This window comes from Urocampus carinirostris, chromosome 2 (genome assembly GCF_059441175.1).
Source record: "Urocampus carinirostris isolate Australia breed hairy pipefish chromosome 2, RoL_Ucar_1.0, whole genome shotgun sequence".
In the NCBI taxonomy this organism is placed as follows: domain Eukaryota; kingdom Metazoa; phylum Chordata; class Actinopteri; order Syngnathiformes; family Syngnathidae; genus Urocampus; species Urocampus carinirostris.
This window is the reverse complement of record NC_142350.1, coordinates 14,658,190-14,680,948: the sequence shown is the minus strand read 5'-3', so window position 1 is coordinate 14,680,948 and position 22,759 is coordinate 14,658,190. Positions and strand designations below refer to the sequence as shown.

General features: G+C 39.6%; 1 protein-coding gene across 3 annotated transcripts in view; it reads right to left on the bottom strand.

Annotated features, from left to right (window-relative positions):
• itgb8 (integrin, beta 8) overlaps positions 1 to 20,944 on the bottom strand; it is a 47,314-nt gene extending 26,370 nt beyond the window's left edge. The window contains exons 1-10 of one of the 3 annotated variants that reach the window (XM_088329033.1): positions 20,451 to 20,944; positions 16,484 to 16,572; positions 15,286 to 15,457; positions 13,523 to 13,629; positions 13,268 to 13,407; positions 9,277 to 9,442; positions 5,753 to 5,911; positions 5,577 to 5,672; positions 2,894 to 2,986; positions 1,981 to 2,121 (exon numbers count right to left, since the gene is read on the bottom strand). In XM_088329033.1, coding sequence (XP_088185159.1) covers positions 1,981 to 2,121; positions 2,894 to 2,986; positions 5,577 to 5,672; positions 5,753 to 5,911; positions 9,277 to 9,442; positions 13,268 to 13,407; positions 13,523 to 13,629; positions 15,286 to 15,457; positions 16,484 to 16,572; positions 20,451 to 20,535 — 1,248 coding nt within the window. In that variant the 5' untranslated portion in view covers positions 20,536 to 20,944. The remainder of the gene's footprint in view (positions 1 to 1,980; positions 2,122 to 2,893; positions 2,987 to 5,576; positions 5,673 to 5,752; positions 5,912 to 9,276; positions 9,443 to 13,267; positions 13,408 to 13,522; positions 13,630 to 15,285; positions 15,458 to 16,483; positions 16,573 to 20,450) is intronic. The other 2 variants (XM_088329031.1, XM_088329032.1) reach the window with 2 other exon arrangements.
• Between the last annotated feature and the right edge of the window lie 1,815 nt (positions 20,945 to 22,759).

The following is a 22,759-nucleotide window of genomic DNA, read 5'->3' as shown; positions in this document are numbered from 1 at the left end:
AGCTGTGAATTATACATATGAGGATAGAGAGAGTTACAGGATAGAATATTAAGGGTCAAAGTTTTTTTCCTCATCTACAGGGTCCATGAACAGGGGTCTGAGAACTTTTTGCCTCCAAGAGCCATGAAAGCAAAAATGTTTAAAAAACATTTTTAAAGAGAGCTACACCTGATATTCCATGAAAAAATGCAAGGAAATGACCAAACCCGCTATAAAGCTAATTCTTCAGCACATTTTTATTCACTGTGTGTCATTTGATGATTTGATCAAATCTATGAAAACAAAAAAAAATAATGCCAGAACCTGTGTCCCATATCAATATAAATATACCACTTAAAATGTGTCTCCTTCCCTCATAAAAGACCATTTAAAGACAAGTTGGATTAGTGGTAATTGTAACCATCCCAGAGTTCCTCCATCGTTGGCCGCTTTCTCCTTTAGACGAGAGCCAAAAATAGAATCCCTGTTGGCTGTCTTGATAAGGAACTGAAGGCTTTCGAAACGTCAGCTTCTGTTCTGTGCCTGAGTTGAAAAGGTTTGTGTCTTGATCAAGCGGGCATTACGCTCTTTTAAAAATATTTCTATACAAATAGAGACTCCAGCTAAGGAATTTTGTCTTCACTTATCAAAGTCATTCAACGGGTGCATACCATTGATATTAATTATCGCGGTAAAATGTACACTTATTTTTTTTTCCCATTTTTATCGCTGAGCTGATAACAACGAGGTACTTTCCATCATTCATTTTCTCCATCAGTGGATTAAAGGGCTGAACTACTGAGGCGTGATTCAGTGGGAGGAAAGGAGACTCATGGGGGATAGGGGAGTGAAAAGAAATCCGAAGGACAAAACAAAGACGTTGGTTAGCATAGATGCACGTTTCTTTCCCCACACATGGCAGTGAAACCATTCTACAGTACTGTATGTGGATTGTATTAGTTGATATGCCAAAAATGGACAAAACAGAGGAATCCCATGTTGGATTTTTTGGGGGGTAATTCAATGCAGTTTTTAGTCTAATCGCTCAACTTGGTGGATCATTTTCTCATTTTTTTGTGTATTTGTGTGATGATACTCATTCAGTGCCATAGCATATAAACATTTTTTGGTAAGCATTGTTCTTGAGTGCCAACACGTAAACATATTGTTTGTTTGCTTCATATTAAAATACTATAGTTATAGTTTGGCGCAGTATCAAGCCTCTGGTAATGATTTCAATATGAAATATCACCATAATATGGCAGAAATGGCTTTGAGCAGATCTTTGTCCACACATCTAGAGAGCCCCCACTTTCTAGTGGTGCTTACTGTATTTGGCTAATGAGAAAACAGCTTCTTCCTTTCAAAATAATATGACAAAGTCCTATCGTCATCGTCTGGTCGATAGGGGATGACGTTTCAAGCCCACACGAGGGACCGAAATCATGTGATCACTTCACCCAAAACGGGGGCTGAAAAGTTCTTGTAGAGTATACATTTCTCATGCATAACTTCAGTGTTCTTGCAATAAAATGTTATTTTTTTCAAGCAAAGTGCCCTTGCATTTATGGAAAGCATTGTTTAGATATTGGTCATATCCCAAATGATAAAAAAACCCACAAAAAAACAACTGAAAGTTCTGTTTGGAATGCATTTTTTCACAAGAAGCTGTTTTTCTCAGGAGTTCTTTGGGGGAATTGGTATTTTTGAGAAACTTAGCAACGTTAAACTGTTGTTTACTAAACAATGGTAGAACCTAATAACATAGTCTTTTTTTAATTAAGGAAGAGGGTTTAAGCTTTGTTTTACATGTCCTATGCCTTTATACAGTAGGTACAAAATTATTAATTTTTGTAGGCCTTCATAAATGAGTCAAAATGGCAAAAATTGGCTGGCACTGGCTCTTCCCATTTGAGGGAAATATCTTTCATTATTCGAGTTGAATGAAAATATGAATAACAAAGATGACACAGTTATTGGATTCTTTTTCTGCAGCTTTACCGTCTGATTAGGTTGCACCCCCAAGCAGCTCATCTCTTTTACAGTTGACCCTTCAGGACAAATTGGCGACACGGACGTCCAGTACCTGCGGAACGCCTCATTGTCCACCGACACCGACAGTGTCACTTCTGTCAACAAACTCTAGAAAAAAAGAAAAAGGAAGATAAAATGAAAATATTTTTTTTTTTCTTAAATAATAATAATAATAATAATAATAATAATTTCCTTGTATTGTCATTCTGTGTAACAATGTACACAGAACGAAATGTCGATTGCACCTGACCCGTTGTAGCGAGCCGATGCAGCCGCAGCCAACAGAGGGCGCCGCCGACCACTTTTTAAGTCTTAGGAATGACTCGGCCGGGGCGCGAACCACTGACCTCCTTTGCAAACTTCCCAGGAACCCAGGAATGCGATTAACAACTGAGATGATTACAATGGGAAATCTGAGACTATTGAAAATCCAAACTTGTCCTCAAAATGCCCTCATTGTTGTGTACTTATTTTGCAAAAGGCTTATTTGGGGAGAAAAAAGGCGGGGCCAAAAATAGAATCTTTGTTTTTCTACAGTCGGGACACCTAGTTTGTAGGAAAGAGTGAGGGGCTCTAATGGCTATTACAATAGCAGCTTCTGTTTAAGTTCTGCTCCCCATGTGTGTGCGACCATGCACCCAGATCTCTGGATTCGGACGATTCTTGAAGCAAACAATGGAGCGGCTGTGCTTGAAGCGAGCGGCCAGACTGCAGCCAAATGAACAAACCACCAGTCACATACACACACGCTCACAGACGAGTCTGTTGAAACATTCACGCTGCTGCGTTCTGCTTTCCAACCTGCTCTTTCTTTTGTCGTTGGTTTGAACACATTGCATGAAGGGAAATGTAACAAAAGAAAAAAAGGAGTTTATTGTACCTTATACGAGTCCACTACCAGATCGATGAGGTTTGGAGACTGAAAGAAGCCTATCTTCCCCAGGTAGGAACCAGGTAGCAAGCGCACCAGCTCCTAAAGATAAGAGAATATATTTCTTTTTAATCATATGCTAAATCACATCCAAACATTTTCACTTTCAGCAGAGAATATGAAAATTAAAAACAATGGCTCTATGACAAGTATATTCTGTTTTATTCTGTCTTGAATTTTTTATCTGAGGGTCGGTTCCTCTTCTGTCCCCCTTGCAAGTTAAAAGTCCATTGATGTAATCTCTCCATATTTTGAATGTCTACTAAATTATAAATTATCATTCCGAAATCAGTAAATGTAGTTGTTAGTTAACCCTAGTTACTTAAGCGAATGCTACATTCCAAATAGTGAATTTAGTTGCTAGTCAAATTATCACTACTTTAGCTAACGCTATATGCTATCATGAAATACAATTCAACAGTGCCACATCCATTTCATAACTGTGTCAATATGATGCATTTAAAGCTATGCTTTCATCGTGTTTGATAAATAAAAACAGCAATTGGACTTTGTTTCCCATGATTCTTAAAACAGAAGCAGGAAGTTATTGTTCTTTTGTTTTTACAAAATCACGTCTACTTCTGTTGGCAATTAGTTGCAAATAAAAATGAAAACACAAACGTTGTTGTGAAATTAAATAGGAAATAAATCCAAGTTACTACTCTTGATTTGCTTCGTTGTATGGATTTCTGAAACAATTGTGTGATTTACATACACAAAGCTAAATGATTGCTGACATGACATTAACAAAAATCTAACAAAAATGACGCTAAACTCGTGAGACAGTGATCAAAACAAGGGTTTTTCAGTTAAATGGGCAGGAATGGCTGGTGGTAAATCAAGGAAAATGTACCTTATTTTTAATACCATAAGATGCACATACGATTCTCAGTGTTTTTTCAAATTGTGTGGCGTGCCCTATCGTGCGGTGTGCCCTGTGTGTGGTGTAAAGGGATAGAAGTAGACCAGCTCGGTGGCCTTAAGATTGGGCGCCCACCCCTGAGACTGGAAGGGTCAGAGGTTCAAGCCTTGGCCAAGTCAAGACTTAAAACATTTCTGGGTGAAATCTGATGTTTTTGTGAGATTTTCACATTTCCAAATAAATGCGACTTGTGTGTGATCTTCTCTGAGTTTTATGCATTTTTCCGTGTGAACAAGTTTCCCACAAGCAGAAGAGGACACGTGACGTCACACACAATGCATTGTCTGAGGAAGTACTCATGGATGCTAACGCCATCACGTATCTAGCAATTTGAAAGTTATTATTATCATCTTGGTGCTTTCGTTTCATGAAACTGTGTCATTTTTCCACCAGGACCAGGACTATAATGGTGCAGAAACTTTCAGCAGATTATAATGAAAAGACTGGACTGTCGACACTTAGGCTAACGTGTCTGGCGAGACTGTTGACCGAACTTTCTGAAAGTGACTCGGAAAGTGAAGAAAGTGAACCTTTTAATGGAGAGTCATGGGAGTTGTTCCGGTCAGAAACAGAGGACGAAGATTTTGACGATTTTATTGTGATATAGATCACTGGTAAAAAAAAAAAGGGACCACAAAACTCTGTTTTGCACAAGCTCTTGTTTTAAAATTGTGTTTTATCTGTATGTTTTAATTTTTAATCAATACTTAAGTGAACCACAACAAAACTCAGATTTGCTTCTTTTATATTTTTGAATACACACACATGTATGCTTGTCTGCCTTGTTGTACCACAGCCGCAAAAGAGGGCACCCGCCCCCAATTGTGCGGTGCACCCTCTGTAGTGTTAAATACAGAAATAGAAGCAGCTATGGAGTCTGCGTCTTTAAACATGGAGCGCCCTATGGTTGTGAAAATAAGGTCTTCGTAATTGGTCTCTCAGTAGAACAACAGATTTATGTGTTTAAAGATGAAAAATAATAATGCATAAAGATTCGTAATATGAGAACAATCCATGTTTAGTAAAAAGTTCACACTGTACAAATCAAAAGAAATCTTTGTGCACTAAATAGTGTCTTAGTGCAGTCTTCATAGCTAGCTAGCTAGCTTGCAAGTAAAACCACAATTTATTTGCCATCAAATCAATCTCTCCTAGCTTTTCTAATAACGACGGGAGGTGAAATATGCTAAGGTTTTGTAATGCTAACAAATAAAAATGCAAACATGGTATATATTGATTGATTTTAGACTTTACAAAGGATTTTTGTTGTTGACAACATCATACAATTCTATCCAGTAAGACCATGACTTGGGTTTTAGTTTCTATATACGATACTTTTCGTGCTGTGGTTGAGTTTATCTCAGTGTATTTATGTGGATTTTTTTGGACATTATGTAATCAAAGGGCAAAGCATTTCTTTCACCACTGATTTTGAGAAGCAGCTTAAAACTCCTGGCTTGATTTTATAATGCAGGGACACGTGAATAGTCTTCACTGTTACCTTAATGACGCCGCCACATAGCAACACCCACCTACCCCCCTCCTCCTCAAAAGTGGTAAGCACTTTGCACTCATTCACCTGGTGAGTAATGATGGTGAAGGTTACCATAGAAGCTACGATGTATTACAATATAGCATATGCTAATTGAGGATACTTTGTTGCTTACACTATGTTTCTCAAGTATCACTATTTTGCGACCTCAGTATTACCTCGTACCACTGGTGCTGCTGTTTCTCCACAGCAAAAATAGAGTAGATGTAGTTTTCCAGCAGCTTGTCAGATAATTGCCCCAGACTCGGATGGTCCTAAGGTATAAAGAACACCAAGAAAGTTAAAATCGCATCATACTTGGGTCATCCTAATGTCCATGTAATTTTGAACGCACCATTCTGGTGCTGGCAGAGTAGACGTTGTTCTCCAGGTGGCAGAGGCCATCGTTCGGAACTACAATTCCCGCCAACCGACTGTCCAAGGCCAAGTGGGAGGGTTGGTCGGTCATCAGGAGAAGCAGTCGTTTGGCTTCCGGGCGCCAGCCCACAGCTCTCTGAAAAGGAGACGAAGCTTTGTTTGATTACCATTGCTTTTTTGCTGTTTTTGTATGGAAACTTATGGTCTGCTGAAGGTTGGGAGCAATCATGTTTTTACTTTAATGTCAAATTGTGTATGGATATTGAGTACTGGGAAAGTTTACAGCAGTTACTGTATTTTGTATGGGCAAAAAAAACGATAAAATGCACTAAATCACTCTAAAATGAGATCTGGTCACTGATTCACAACCAGAACAGCACCAATTGACTGAACAAGAAAAAGATCAGGATAGATCGTGCAAAGGAAGAGCATGAGGACACCGCACGGAATGAGGGCCATTGGGGGGCTATGTACAGTATGTCGTACAGTACAACCCCTTGTGTTCATTTTGTTGCATGCACATATAAGCCGACCCCCAGATTTCAGTATTGTATTTTATAGTTCTAAATGTGGACTATATGAAAGTGTTTACAATAACATTGAAAATATAAACACTGGGGAAAAATTCAGGTTCCACATCATTTCGTTTAATTATTTGAAAGTTGAGTGTAATCTTTGAATGCACCTCAAGTCTTATACTAAATCCAGCTAGCTGCAATGCCAGAGAGAAAAGCTTTTTTTTTCCAAAAGAGCATCCTACTCCAGGAGAATTGTTTCCAGCAAAATAATATTTAGGTTACAAGAAAATGCACACCTTCTGCGCCAAAGAACATATGAACTTTGTCAATGCCTTTATTTAAGTATTTAAGGAATTAAAATTACGATACTTGTCCCTTCAAGTTGTGCCACAAAGTCTTAACACCATTCCTACCCCTTCCTCTCAATTCTCCTCCCTACCCCAGGAACGCCTGGAGACAAAGACGGTCAAGTCACATTTATTTGTGTAGTCCTTAATCACAGAGAGTCTCAAAAGGCTGACCAGACCCACCATTTTTGTAGTTACAACATCTCCTGATCTCAAACCTACACAAAGGGAAAGAAAAAGTCAAGTCAAGTCAAGTCATGTTTATTTGTATAGCCCTTAATCACAAGGAGTCTCATAGGCCGTCACAGAAGAATAAACAAGAGTGAAACACAACACTTTCTAGCGGAGTCCTTATTTCTTTTGCAAGTTGAATGGATGAGTGAATGCAACAAGAACAAAAATCCCCAAAATGGAAATGAGCAATTGTGTATTTTATGACCCAACTACATAGGCTTAGAAGTATTAGGCAGGAAGTGTATTCTCAATTTCTGGAGGAGACCTTCCCTGGCCTTCACTGAAAATGTGTAAGGAGGAAGAAGAATATAAACAAGCTGAAGTAGGGGGATGGAAGAAGAAGTAATGGCATTTCTGCCTTTATTATTCGGACTGAAAAAAAATATGTACATAAAAGGTTTCACACCTATATAGCATACTTTCAAGGAGGTGTACGTGTTCGCCCATTCATTTCTCTTGAGCTCACTTGTCAGCGACACAACATAAAGAGTGATGTGGAAAATGTAAGTACATAACATAACACATGTGCTAAGATACTCCAATTTCAAACGTGAGACTCTCAAACGCTTTTGGCAAAAAAATCTGCCTCTAGTCACCCCCCCTCCCTGTTTATGTCTGTGTCATAGACTGTGGGAGAAAAAGGGGGTCTGTGTGTATATTTAAGGAAAGTCAGCAAGCTAATAAGATAGGCATGACATAATGGAGAGTCTATTTGTGGAGCCGTGGTGTTTCCCTTGCAGTCTGGTTACTCAGGCCCCCCTGCATGGCATGACTCAAATCGGGCCCCCTGCTGTCATAGTGTGCACTACCGCCACTGTGAGAGAGTGTCAGTCATAGCCAAATAGGGTGGGGAGGAGGGGGTGGCTTCATTGCTAGAGATTCCAGTGGCGCTTTATCTGACGCTGAGTCAGAAAGAAAGACGCTATTCCAGCGCAATAAAGGCCTCCCTTTAACCATTGAGCTGACTGGGAAATTTGAATTGACTCATATTTATGGAGCCAATAAAATCAAGGCTGAGTGCCAAAAGGAGTGATTACTGCAAACATATCCTCAGTGAAAGTACCATTGACCGGTACATATGTCAAAGTTTTATTTTAGTGTAACAACGCAGCAGTGAGATGCAGTCAGGGGAGGCAGGTAAGGCTATAAGATTGGTTTATTCTGTTTTTAACATTGGACACCTGTAAAGGAAATTTGATAGAATTCCAGTTGTTATTTTGACTAGTATTGGGCACTGTTGTTTTGACTATTACATCATTGTCACATTGATTTTTGTAACCTAGGAGATGTAATAAAATGAAAGGGCTCGGGAGAGGATGGACTTTCTTATGTGATGACTTCTCTCCCTGTCCTTGTAATTTCATAATCCATTCATGTCTTTCTTTTTCAGTCAAGATCAGGCCTAAAAAATCCAGCCTAGCCCGTCCCGGCCCGGATTTAAATCCCGTACAAGCCCGAACCTGACAAATTAACTTGTTTTGGGGGACCGAACCTAGCGCACAGGCGAGCATGCGGACCTGGGATGCCTTGTGCGAGAGAGGAACGGAATCCATTGAGCGGATCCTCCACACAGAGAAAAAAACAAAGAACAATGACATGTGAATAATTTAAAAAAACAAAAGTCAGCAAGAGAGAAGCCCAGCCCAGCCTGAACCCATATGTCATGATTGACATTTTAGGCTCGACCTGTCCTGAACTTCAGGCTGGGTTCAAACTCAGGCTTAAGATCTTACCTCTACCTCTCTCCTTATTTTGAGTGTCTACTAAAATTCAAAACAATCCCTAAATCTCAGCTGCCATCATGAAAATATAAAATAAGAATGTATTAAACTGGTATATTTATTCAGTGTTAATTTTATTCATCATTGAACTTCACAATTAAGGGATTTTCTTTTTCACAATTACAACATTTTCACATTATATTAGGAATAATACAAATACAGTTAGTACTGTATGTTATTACTTTGCTGATCTTCTGCCGATGCAGGGTAAGACACGCAATTCTCTTGCCTGATGGTAGAGGGCGATAAAGAGACCAATGATTCTGATCTGGCGCACACCACAGCCCCAAACAATAGAAGTAGTGACAGTATTAGAAGGCTAGCAGCAAGTTAGTTAGAAGGATTACTTGTCTATTGATGTTTTTATTCAAAAGGAGCTGTGTATAGACAATACCTCGTTTTTTCTATGCTAAAGTTTAAATATTGCTTTTTTGCTCTGCCGATGAAATGATTCACAAGATGTAGGTTCATTTATTTGTAAATCTGACTGTGCCTTACCACACCCGGACCTCACTGCAGAACACAACAAGGCTGGTGGTTTTTTTTTTCTCATTTACTTCTGTCACAACAAGCGCACCACTGCCACCGACTGGAGCAGCTGTGCAACTGCACTCAACTGACCTGGCACACTGCAGCCTGCAACATAGCGTCCAAGCCTCCCTCCGGCGTGTCCATGTTGCCCGAGATGCGTTGGCGTTTGATCACACGAGTGAACTCGCTCATGTTTCCAGTCATGCTTAGGACGTGGTGGAAGCCGTGGGCGGGGCGGCAGCGGATTTCGTAGTCGCTGGCGAGAAAACAAAGAGAAAAACAGTTCTCAATTGTTGACATTCAAAGGCCTCTTGTTTGCGACCATTCGGAACGGTTCAGCCGAACAATGCCGCATTAAAAAAAAGCTAAGTCACTGAGTCATATGGTAAATTCCCAGCCTTTAGCTTGTTCGTTGTCTTCCTGCTTTGATCCAAAAATACATTTAGGTCAGTCAATGACATATGGACGTTAGCATTTCTGCTAACATTCCTTTTGAATATATTGAATTGGCTGCATTCCAACAATGTAAGGATTACCAAACTTTTTGAAACTGAGAGCTCCTTTTTTCGTTGTTGATTGTTGCAAAGAGCTACCAGTTGGATATGCATTTCTGGAATAACAAACGTATCAACTCAACACAACAAAATAGCATTTTTGAAAATACAGTTGAAAGTGTTTTGTTTAAAGTGTTTATTACTATGTTGTTGAGGTGTTATTATTATGTTCTTACTACGTTGTAATTATTAAAAGTGGTTTAAAATGGGCTCAGTCAAACACTAAAACATGTGGCTTGCATAAGAGTCAGTGCTTGGAATAACGCCGTTATTTATAATGCCGCTACATAACGGCGTTATTTTTTTAGCAATGGGGCATTCTAATTAATGATTTGTTCTGCCATTACAACGCTGTTATCGATACTGATGGTCAAAAGAGTTGCGTTACTTTGGCCAAAAAACGCCAACCTGAGGTGGTTTGCTGCTTTTCTCGAGTTGTTTACGTCTGGTCTTTTCGGATCATGTTACTGGTTTAAACAACAACTATGTACGTTTTTGCCGTACAAAGTACGTTTATTGTGCATTTTAAGATGTGTACGACGTACAAGAAAATCTTTATGGAAAAATGCGAATTTGTCAATTATGGGTACCATCCGGTGTACACCGACTATCACTGTTAAAGTCATTCATCATTAAGACTATTTCGTGGCCGTATTTACACAAATAAAATACATATAGAGTGCTTCGAGGTCCTAAGATTTACCCAAAATGCATTGCTGGCGGCCGTTTTGGAAGTCCACAAAGCTTTTTACTTCATTGTTATTGTTCAGCGAACCAGTTAGATTCTACATTGTAATGCCGAATACGTGCGTTATTGTTGGCTGTTGTAGCCGAGGGGAAAATGGTGGGAAGGGCTTCTTTAGACTTCCGAAGTGTGTTTACAATCAGGGGATTGAAGCTCAGGAGAAAAGTGAACGGCGAAGACGAATGTGGCTGGCAGCTATCAACCGGTCGAATTTGCCAAAGCTTGACTGTGTTCGTGTTTGTTCTGACCACTTTCTGACAGGTAAATTGAATTATTTATGATGTAGAAATAAATTTTAAAAAGGTTATGGGACATGTGTACTTCATGTACATCTGTCTACACCATTCAAATATGGCTAGGTTAAATACTGTGTGCACAGACACATCCCGAACCCAACCAGACACAAATCTGTCGTAGGCTTCCATACTTTTGTAATTTTGAAAATCCTTCAGTTCACAAAAGGGACTTGGGTGGAAAATAAGATAGTTAACAAGTTCGATGTAAGTCACACACGGCAACAAATCGGGATCAGACTTCCAGTCCTTGTTTTTAATTTTGTAGGGATCCAATTTTCCAATGAAATGCAACTTCGCAGCGTACCGCTCGCGTGCTTGCTTGTCTAAACTCTCCACGTAGTTTTCCATAGTGTTGATGGACAAAATCCGTACACAAACGAAGCTAGTTGAGTAAATAAATAGACAAACTGAGTAAATATTTGCTCCTCTCGCTATCACCGCTTGTAATCGACAGACTTCCAAGATGGCGGCACGAAGCCGTGTTACTATTTTTAGCACAAAGCGCGGAGCCCTCTATAATGTTAAAATCTAATCGTTATACCAAGAAGAGATTTTACTCACGTTTATTATACTTCAGGGAGAAACAGCACACATGAGCACTTCACAATAAAAGAATATAAGATTGATAAACGTACAAGAGATGCAATTAGACTGATTATTGAAACGTTACTTCGTGTGTGTGTGTGTGTGTGTGTGTGTGTGTGTGTGTGTGTGTGTGTGTGTGTGTGTGTGTGTGTGTGTGTGTGTGTGTGTGTGTGTGTGTGAAAGATTGTTATATTTTGGAATACAAAAGTGAATTCTGAGAAATATTACAACCAAAACGACCAACCTATCAATCACAAAACGGCAAATCAATCAAGTCTAACAAGTTCGCCGCTGTAGCCTCTATCTCGGTATGTTTTTTTTCGTTGCAAACGAAGCGAGCGGTTTGATGCTACTGTGCGCATGCGTATGCCACCTGGGGATTTCCCATGATGCATCATTCCGGACAAAAAAAATGTGGTGTAAGATTTTTTTGTATTTTGTAAGGGAAAATACGACAGTTTGTACGGGCATGGAGCCCTGGAGCTTGACAGGTACGGAAAAAAAAAAAAAAAAAAAAAAATATATATATATATATATATATATATATATATATATATATATATATATATATATATACATATATATATATATATATATATATATATATATATATATATATATATATATATATAGAGAGAGAGAGAGAGAGAGAGATATCATATAGATATATAGAGATATATATCATATATATATATATATATATATATATATATATATATATATATATATATATATATATATATATATATATTAATATGTCAAAAAACGGCTCACTTGCTTTGATGCCTTATATTACGAATTATTATGTTGTATAAAGAACTTAAGAAAAGAAAGAAGTATAAAATTAGAAAATGAAAAAAGACAGGTTTGTGGTATCCCTTTAACCAGTATATTCCCAACAATAATTTAATGCAGAAGATGAACTAATAATTTGAATAAGAAAATTTTACTTAATCATATTTGCATGTATTTTTTCCTTCTACAGTGAACGTCCAAGTTTAGTTTAGTTTTTGAACTTTTTTTAATAATAAACCTCATTCAACAAAATGTTCATTAACAATATATATGATATAACGAAACACATGTACAGTACGACATGTTAAACTATATAAATAAACACGTTTGGAAAAAAAATATGGTGGAAGATTATTTTGTATTTCGTGAGGGAAAATACGACAATTTGTAAAGGCATGGAGCCGTGGAGGCTGACAGGTATGCATAAAACAACTTCTTTTTAAAGTAACGGAAGTAGTTACTTCCCCTGGTAATTAGTTACTCTTACTACAGAGTAATTCGGTTACTTACTCCGTTACTTTTTGGAAGAAGAAGTGAGTAACTACAACTGACCTTTTTAAGGCATCGTACCCAAAATTGTCTCTAACACAATCACCTCTCTGTTCTTCTCCATTCAACTGACTCAAATACTTTTACTTGACTTTTAAAGCCCACCTTCTAACCCAGTGCACCATATAATGTAGAAATTACAGTATATGCTAATTTTAGAAATTATTTTAGAAGAATTGATCGCGTATTTAAAGGTACTGATTGTGTCAATGATTGTTCATGCCAGTTAGACTTCCAACTTCCTAAAAAAAATCCCATCACTTGTAAGCCATTTTCAGGAGCTGTCCATGTGTGTTCTCATTGGCTACCACGTTGGTGACCCTTGCAACAATGATTTTGTTAAGAGGTACTCTACAAAAAGTAGAGAGGCAGACTTTTGATTATTGGTTTTGTTTGGAGTACTCCTCCATTTATTTCGGACATTTCCCCCTCTCTGCTATAAAAACACCGAGCACACTTTACGCCTGCTGCCGTAAAATCCGATACATGCTACTTCAGGACACCTGTTGGAATATTGTTTTAATATGTTACTCCAATCAGCGTATGTTTTATCTAACCTGCAGGGGTTGTTGATTTTGGTAGGATGCACGTTGATGTAAGGCGACACCGGCTTGTCCACAAAGGAACCAAAACCGAGCCAAAGGTCCGAAGAGTACTCGGTCATACGTAGAGACAGAGCTACGCCCACCGTCTTGAGCTGTGAAGTGGGAAGAGGGTTTGTTCTTTGTATCATCTACACTTATTTTACTTTATCAAATTTCAAATTCACATTAACTCATACTTTGAAGTCTAGTTATGTTCCAAACACTTACATGATCGAGATTTTCTTGCATGGATGCGGAGACGTCCACAAGGTAGTAAAGATCCACCGGATACCGAGGTAGCTGCTTCACGGCCACGATGAAGCTAGCTTCTGAACCTAGCATGCCCATAGACAGATACGTATTGAACAATTGCTAGACAGAAGGAGGGATGAACAGATGGATTGTTTGGATGCTACATTGGCAGCTAAATATGCAATTTGGATGTTTGCTTGGGAGGTTTGATATAGTTGGTGTTAGTTTGAAACATAACTAGCATCAACACTATCTCGGAGGCTAGCTAGGGACCCTGATAGCTTGCTTGAATAATAGCTAAGAAGCTTCATAATTAGTTCGAATGCTAGCTAGGCACTTACACTGCATGCTTGAATTGTAGCCAAGGAGTAGCAGTAAGATCAGGTCTAAAAAAATCCAGCCCGACCAAACCACGGCCCGCGAGTCTATAGGCTAGATCCAGCCCAAGCCTGACTGAAAAACTTGACTTGAGGAACTGAGCACGAAGCAAACCTAGTTTTATATTTTATTTGGGAGGTGGGCAGATTTTTGCCTTATTTCGGATCGGACTCGGCCTTAAGATCTTACTTAATGTTTTGTTTGGATGCTATACAGGGAGCTTGATAAACAGCTCTAGTGCTTGCTAGCGAGCCAATGAATGGTTCCAGTGCTTGCTGGGGATCTAAATAGATTTGAGAATGCTAGCTAGGCAGCTTGATGTTTAGCTTGGGAGCCTCATATAACAGCTCAGATGCTAGCACTGATAAACAAGTTTGGGTTATTACTAAGGAGCATCATACATAGCTTAGGGGTTACCTAAAGAGCTTGACAGATAGTTTGGATTTTAGGGCCGTAATATTAAAATGTGCCATTGTCGATATTTAGTCATGTTGATAACTTCAGATTGTATAACTTTTATTGTTTCATTGTTCTTTGTGTTTTGTAGCAGGTATGACCTTGAGTGTTATTAAACCATACCTGGTAGAACTGGTATAGATAGAGCCTGATTTTACAGTAGAAAGTACCAAAACTTAGGAAGATCCCAACTTGGTTCCCGGACAACAATTTCAGTATAATAGCACTGCCAGCAGCCATTGTGTGTGACTCATCCGTGCTCAGAATATTCTGAGACCAAAACTTCGAAAGAACTGCTCATCGCCTCCGGCCCTTGTTTAAATAACTTACCTTCTCTCTACCTACATTTAAATTAATTAGCTGAAGACAGAAAATGCTTTTTTCATCACTAGTAAAGGAGTTTGATTGTTATCTCGGATGTTAGCTAGGGGCCTTGATATCTTGCTGAATGCTAGCTATGGAGCTTCATAATTTGCTTTGTTGCTTACCAACAAGCTTAATATATAGCTTGAGTTTTACTTCGCATCTTGAAATATTGTCCGGATACTACCTAGGGAGTTTGATAGATAGTTTGGCGCTTTCCTGTGAGCTTGTCAGATGGCTCTGATGCTAGCTAGGGAATTTGATAGCAAGATTGGATGCTCGATAGAGAGCTTAACAGATCGCTTGGACGCTAGCTAGGGAGTTTAATAACTATGTTGCATGACAGCTTGATAGTTTATTTGGATGCTAATCATAACGCTAGATTGTTTCATAGGATCTTAGCTAGGGAGGTTAATAGATAGCTTGGGTATTGGCTAGATAACTTAAGAGGTAGTTTGGTTGCTAGGCAGAGAGCTAGACAGATAGCTTAGATGTATTTAGCGGATAATTAATTTAACCTATTTAATCCAGTGGTACTTTACCTGGTGTGAGCGTGATACTGACGTCACTCGGGGACACTTGTGTGCTGCTGACTTTAGCGTCGACCTCCACTTTCACTCCTGATTCCTCCATAAATTCTGGACCACAGCCTCTTCTGAGCAGGTTCACCTGCCGGTCACAACGATTTCCAGGACTCGCTGCCTTTAGAAAATCCTGAGGTCAAATATTCGATGTCAACATATAAGAATAAAGAGAAACATTGATATTTTTTCTGAGCTAGAATTAAAATGTGGCCACTAAGAGTCACCAGACCTGACCAAGCAGCTTTGGAATGGATTAGCAGCCTTTGCTCTTTTGATCAGAGAACGACCCAAAGAACAGCAGGAATGAACTCTGCAATGAGTGAAGCTTTTTTTGTTGTAAATATTTTTGTAGATCATGCATGCTCCGCCAAAGACTATTTATACTTTGGTAAGAGATGTTCAAATGTGTTCACTTCCCAGTGAGCATTACCCAGAGATGCTAATTAGGCAGGGGTGTTAAAGATGCAGCTTGCGGTACGGATTAGGCCTTCCAAGGGTTTTAATCTGGCCTACGAGACAGCGCTGATAGAAGCACAAGAGACAAACGAGCCGTAGTTAGGAAAAATTACCACTTGATGTTACTGAATCTCTCTCTTTCTCTCTCTCTATCTCTGTCTCCCTCTCTCCCTCTCTCCTTCTCTCCCTCTCTCCCTCTGTCCCTCTCTCCCTCTCTCCCTCTCTCCCTCTCTCTCTCTCCCTCGCTCTCGCTCTCTCTCCCTCTTCCCTGCAAGAACGCTTTTTCTACCATGTTGCCCGAGCTCAAATGAGTTTGACATCCCTGTGATAAGGCATAAAAGTTCACACGACGGGAAAGCACCTGAAGCCTGTAAACACACTCGTGTGGACTGTCTAGCCAGCCATGTGCAAGTTACTTGATGTGTTAGTTCCCAAACAGGCTTCTCCTTTTTTTTTCTAAACTTCCTCGAGGCCGGGCACCCATCCTGGGTGGACGCTTTATGAGACAGAACTCCCAGGCAGAAGCATACGATTGCAGAGATGACTAGACTAAACATATGGGTCAAATGCGGCTTGTGAGAAAGAATAGAAACGGAACGGAAACATTGGAGGTTGCCCACATCTGCCGACGGTATGACCGAAAAATTACACGTGTATTGTCCCAGGAATGCCAGGGCGCACTTTTGGACGCATTCCTTACCTCTTTGAAGCACCAAGAGCACTGCGGCCCACGTCGGAGACAATCTTCGCAAGATATGATCGGAGCAATAGAGCACACGTTGTCTTCGCCTATGGGGGGGAGAAACATTTTATACGGGATAGAAACGTGGCATCAAGTATAGGAGCATCATACCCCGAACCACTTCACAACATAATATCGCGTGAGTCAGTCAGCTCATATCCTTAAATCTCGAAAGCATTATTCATGCACTTGTAATATTTCTTGAGTGACTAAAGTTGGCATGAATGATTCATTGAGATAATGTATCTGCTGAGAGCGCTTTTTTGTTCGAGAGCCTCCGAGATCACAGCGGAGAATGTAGGACGGAGAATAGCTGCAGGATTTTCTGTACAACAGTAAGAAAATATATGACCCAGTTAGCTCAATGGCTACTATAGAAGATCAAGTTTTTCGCAAAGAAGATGAGTGGAGTAAATAGTATAGCTTCATAATTATATATGTATGCGGTATTTGTTTTTGGTTTGAATTGTGGGATAATGGCTAGATGTCTTGTTAGCTTGATAGGCTAGCTCATATGCAGGTTAGTGAACATGATAGTTTGCTCTGAATCCGACAAGACAAAAGATACGATGTTTTTCCTTTGTCACCTCTTTTAGTCCCCTCTAGACTTAACCTGTGCTCTCCATTAGTCACTAAAACCAATAATCAGTACTGATACCACAAGCACTTGAAAAATTTCATTTTGTTTGTATTTGAGTATGACGGAAAGTCTAACCATTAAACCAATAGAAGAGTCCCAACACAAGTTTTTCACTTCTGATAAAATACTGAATGTGGGATTACACTCTGGTCTACACTAAGATATTATCTGATCTGTTATCGGAAGAAACAATCGATTCATTACTATTGTACACAACACTGTTTGGATTTGGTTCTGATCTTGGCTCCCAAAATTAAATCAGGTTGTCACGACCAGAACGGAATCAGGACCCAATTACGTAATGTTTACCACCAGTTCTATTGAAAGAAAGAGGAAGGGTTGCGCCCACGATCTGGTGTTCGCTGGACGCGGGAAGCAAGTCGCTCTCGCACTCGGATTGTGATACGAATTCAGAAGAGGATCTTCCGTAGCGAGTGGTGGCGGTGTCAGGGACGGAAAAACAGGTTAATAGCCGGGACAGGGAGACCAAAAACGTGGTCGGGGTCGGAAAATAGTCGTAAGCCAGGACAGGAGAGTAGAGGTAGTCGGGATCGAAAATAGGCGAAGCCGGGACGGTGTTGTAGACGTGGTCGGGATCAAAACAGGTCGGAGCCGGAGACACAACGGGAGCAAAAACGGGACAGGCGGGAGTCAGGGTCAAAAAAGGCTTGCCTTGTATCAACAGAGGTTCGCAGACGGACTGACAAGAGGAGAGTGACAGGACTGGGTTTTAATAGGGACAGGGAGCCAATCAGAGCCCGCAGCGGTTGGCGCCAAATGAGCGGGCACAGGTGATTCACACCGGTAATCATGACACAGGTTTGCATTATCAACCTTCAATTTTGTCTTGTAGCTCTCAAATTTGGTTAGGGTTTGGCTTGAGTCTGATATTGTTTTTATTTTGAATTGGACACACCTATTGATCATAATATTTTTTATTTTTATTTTTATTTGAAATAATCAAGAAGTAAATGGCAATATTTGATAAATCAACTCCCCCCTCCACTCATATACTTACCCCTCCCTCTTCTTATGGATTATCAGCATGATTCCAATACAATGTATCATTACTTGACTATAAAGGATCCGGTACACAACTAGTAGAAACATTTTGTAACTTTGTATTGGTCTGTTAAAGAAAACCTCACCACGCAGCCTTAATTTCTGCAACTAAAGTAAGCGCACACCAAATTGAGAATGTCCACCTATTCTTTTATACAGTGTATAAAACAATTAAAATAATATTGTCTATCATGAATCACAAACAAAATGCATTGTGCAAAAATGTGATAACTTTTTAAATACTGGATATGGAATTTTAAGTCTACAAAATAATACTGTTCTCTCATTATTTGTCTGGTTCCGAAATGTATTAAAGGGATGGTGCGTCTCATTTGACTGGATGTTGCTGTGTTGTGTAGTTCAACCAAAAAAGAGCGCTAAAACGCACAAGGGATAATATAAACTCCAGAGACTCAAAGTAACCATAAAGCACAATATTCTTACTGTTTGTTTTTCCCCAGCCTTCAGCAAGGTTTTTGGTTTTAGCGGTTACCTATAGCAGCAAGATGGCAGACATCTGTGTGAGCTGCTTCTAGGTGAGGCTCATGTTCTTGATGTACGGGTTTTTTTTTTACAAAATGTGCGTTTATATATTTTTGTTGATTTTCTCTTTTTTTTCTGAATGGAGTATTTTACCACTGTTGCTAAAAAAACGAGCACCGACTCTTTAGAGAAAAGCAGGTTTTTATTGTGTGTGTTAGTTTTTGGGGGCAGATTTATACCTCATATAAATCATAAAACCTGGAACTTTCCAACCACTTCTAATAATAATAATGATAACGAAATTCCAGTTTTAGAGTGCCTTTTGCACGATACCAAGTTGCTGACAAAATATATTACAATAGTTCTTTTTAACCTTTAATCTAACATTGCTAAAATTCGTCCTTTGCTGTCTCAGTCGGATGCGGAGATTATAATTCACGCGTTTGTTACCTCCCGTCTCGATTACTGTAATGCACTACTCTCCGGTCTCCCGAAGTCCAGAATCAAGAGTCTTCAGCTGGTACAAAATGCTGCAGCGAGGCTTTTAACTAGGACAAGAAAGTCCGATCACATTACGCCGATTTTGGCTAACCTGCATTGGCTCCCTGTTAGCCTAAAATGTGATTTTCAAGGTTCTGCAGGATTATAATTTTATCTAAAACTTTACACATTCACACAAACATGAAGCGCCCAAAGACCATGTGACCAATTTAAATCACTGACACTTTGGAGACAGAGAGAGATGGTTCGAGTGTGTGGTCGTAACGTCCAAAACTGTTGCGCAGATTTTACAGATTGCATGTTGTCACACTTTGTTAAAGATAAAAGCACTTTTCTTTTTGTCTGTATTTTATTTTATTCCATTTTATTTATTTCATGTAATGTAGCAGTCATTTTGTTGAATTAGCATGAGCCTGCAGTTTTGTGAGGGCAGTGCAGTTGCACACAAGTTGCATTCAGGGACTTTTAGTAAACATGATTGATTGACTTCCTTTTGTATTTTGCAGTTCATTGATGTTCAAAATCACCAGACGATCACGGTATTGTTATATTGTCTGAAGTTGTACTTGCCCTGTAAATCTGAATATTTCCAAGAGGTTTGGTATTCCCAATTCAAACAAGTCAAACTTGTTTCCTTGGAAATTTAGCAAATGAACACGTGTTGTGTTTAAAACCACTTAATTTTTTAATTTAATCTTAATGTAAACTGGAGCAGAGCATATTTTGTTTGCCATGTGAAAGAAAATGTTTTATTTTTGCTAAATCAACTATTACATGTAGTGAATAATTTAAGCACTTTTGTAGGACTGCTAGCAATTATCTGACATGGTTCTTCTATTTTCTTTTTCAAAATTACATTGTTAATTTATCTCGCACAAAATGTAGTTGGATTTATAATATATTTATTTTGTCTTTTATTAGCATATTTGATATTTAAGTATTCCAAAAGTAATCAAAAGTAATCAGGTAACATCGCAATATAAGAGATTCGGGTGACGTTACTGATAACATTTTTCCAAAGGTAACTTGTGACTATCAGATTAAAGTAACCCTCCCAATACTGGTCATTGTTGGAAGAACCCCAGAGGAGTAAAGCACTTTAAAATTATTATTTAATGCTGGTAAATTTACTGGGTAAGTTCAAGTGATGCTGCAGAGTGACGACTCAAGACAGAACCATCAGTGGGTTGATGATTCTAATTATGATTCTAATTGGATCTTAACGAGGATCCTACTCACCCAGATGAGAGCTTCTAGCGCAGAGAGCCACTATGAGCAGGAGAAAGAGAGGGACGCTGCCATATGTCGATGGCCAGGAAGTCATGTTATCCACGCCGGGTGGGTGAGCAGACTGAGCGAGGGATGCTGCGTGGACTCACTGGTGCGATTCGGGAGACCGGGGACCGCGCGTCCGCCGCCTCGCCAACAAAAGCCGGGAATGGCGCACCGATCCGCGGCGCATTGTTCCTCAGCCAAGAACCTTCTAATCCCGGGGAGGTATTCACATCCTCCGGTTCCAATCAGCTTAGGGGCGCGCTCCCCCGCGCACAGGCGCAGGTAAAGAGTCGGCTTTTGTGCGGCAAAACCCCGGCGCGCCCACCCACTCTCCATCCACGCACTCCCTCACGAACGAGTCGGGGATGCCGTCCACGCGCCGGACACAAACCAGCGGGCGACGCCGTGCAACAGCATGATGTCTGAACATGCTGCATGCAACACGAAGCGAGTTATAGTCGCAAGACTGACTCAGGTAGGCGGTGCCATGGCAACCCGGGAGAGAGAGAGAGAGAGAGAGTGAGTGAGAGAGAGAGAGAGAGCGCAAGAGAGAGAGAGAGAAAGCTATGCAAAGTGGTGCCGGGTATTCCAGCATGACGTCACGCGTGCTCCAGTAACTCAGAAAACAAAAGTTTAACTTTGAAAAGCCGAAAGGGACAGTGTTAAAAACAATATTGAGATGAATCAGGGTTAGGCAAACAACGGCCCGCGGCCCACATGCGGTTAGCCTTATTCATCCGGCCTGCCTGACAAAAATGTTTAAAGATATACTGATAATGAAGGCTTTGTCGAAGAATACCAGATTAATGGGAAAAAATATCATATGGTATACCCAAAACATTCCAAGTGCTCTATTTGGGGAAGATAATAGGATAAATATTGCATGAAAAAAGATGAGTAATGGGTAAAAGTTATTCTTTTAACGGAAGGGTCTCCAGCGTGGCGCCCGTGGACAGGTTCTGAAAATAGCTCCCAAGCAATGGGTCATAGTGATTTTCTAGGACACTTGATTTCTGATTAGCATGAGAAATCCTATTCAAGATCAGGGTTTTTAAATTAAAAAAAATTAGTAGTTGACTGTGCTTATTTCAACCCTAATTTTAATCATTACAACCCCGTAATAACATTATACCAACCTTGTAACAACATAGTATAATCATAAGTTGCAATTAAAAATGCATTTCAGAATGGTAGCCCTTCGTGCAAATCAGTAACAAAAAAGTAGCTTGCTGGTTCAAAAAAGTTGGCGACCCCTAATATTGATAATTTACAATACCAAATATAGAGATATTTGAATAGAATAGGATAGAATATACCTTTATTGTCATTGATACAAAATGGGTTGAACATATTGTGACAATGAAATTGGACGTGGCACTCCAGGATCACATTTAACAGTGATGGCAAAAGAAAACAAAGAAGAGAGGGTTATAATTTACACAATATAAAGGAACAAAGAAGATAAAGGTTATAATTTACACAATATTTACACAAGAAATGTGGGCATTTAGGATGTTACATATAGTTTTGGGATCGTATTAGTGCAAAAATAGTCAACATTGTGCAAAGTAAGCATAGGCATGAATACAATTTGACATCTGTATGAGGTAGTGTGTTTGCAAGAGCTTCAGTTTTTTTGTGCGGTGTGTGTTAAGGGTGGTAATGGCTCTGGGGAAGAAACTGTCTCTAAGTCTGTTTGTTTTTGTTTTATGTGACTTGTAGCGTCTGCCGGAAGGCAGCAGGTCAAAGAGGTGGTGGCTGGGGTGAGAAAAGTCCTTGATGATGTTTTCTGCTCTGCTGAGGTAGCGAGAGCAGGCAATGTCCTCCAGACTGGGCAATTTACACCATTTTAGGCGAGAATTAGCAATGAACTCCCACATTTGTTTTTTTAAAATCAAAAATTTTGCGTTTCAGGTACCTAAGGTCCCAGGTACTCAAAGTTTAATGAACAGTAACAACAGTAATGATAATTCCCCTTTGTATTTATCATTCTAGCTGTTGTCCTCCAATTAGGCCTAGATATTGGCCTGATAGCAAGTCTTAGTGTTGACACAAAAAAATATCGTAAATAGACTGGAAATTTCTAATTCGTCAATTTCTGTTAGCTAGCAGACTAACTTTATAGTTTGCCGCAATTCCAGTGGTAGGAGGTTTGGCTCAATGAGTACTCTAAGTAATGAGAAGTGTTTGAGTGAAAATACATCGAGCTTTGGCTTCACTTGCAAGGGCATCAGAATGCTGTATTTAGGTTGACAAAACTAAGCAGGTAATTC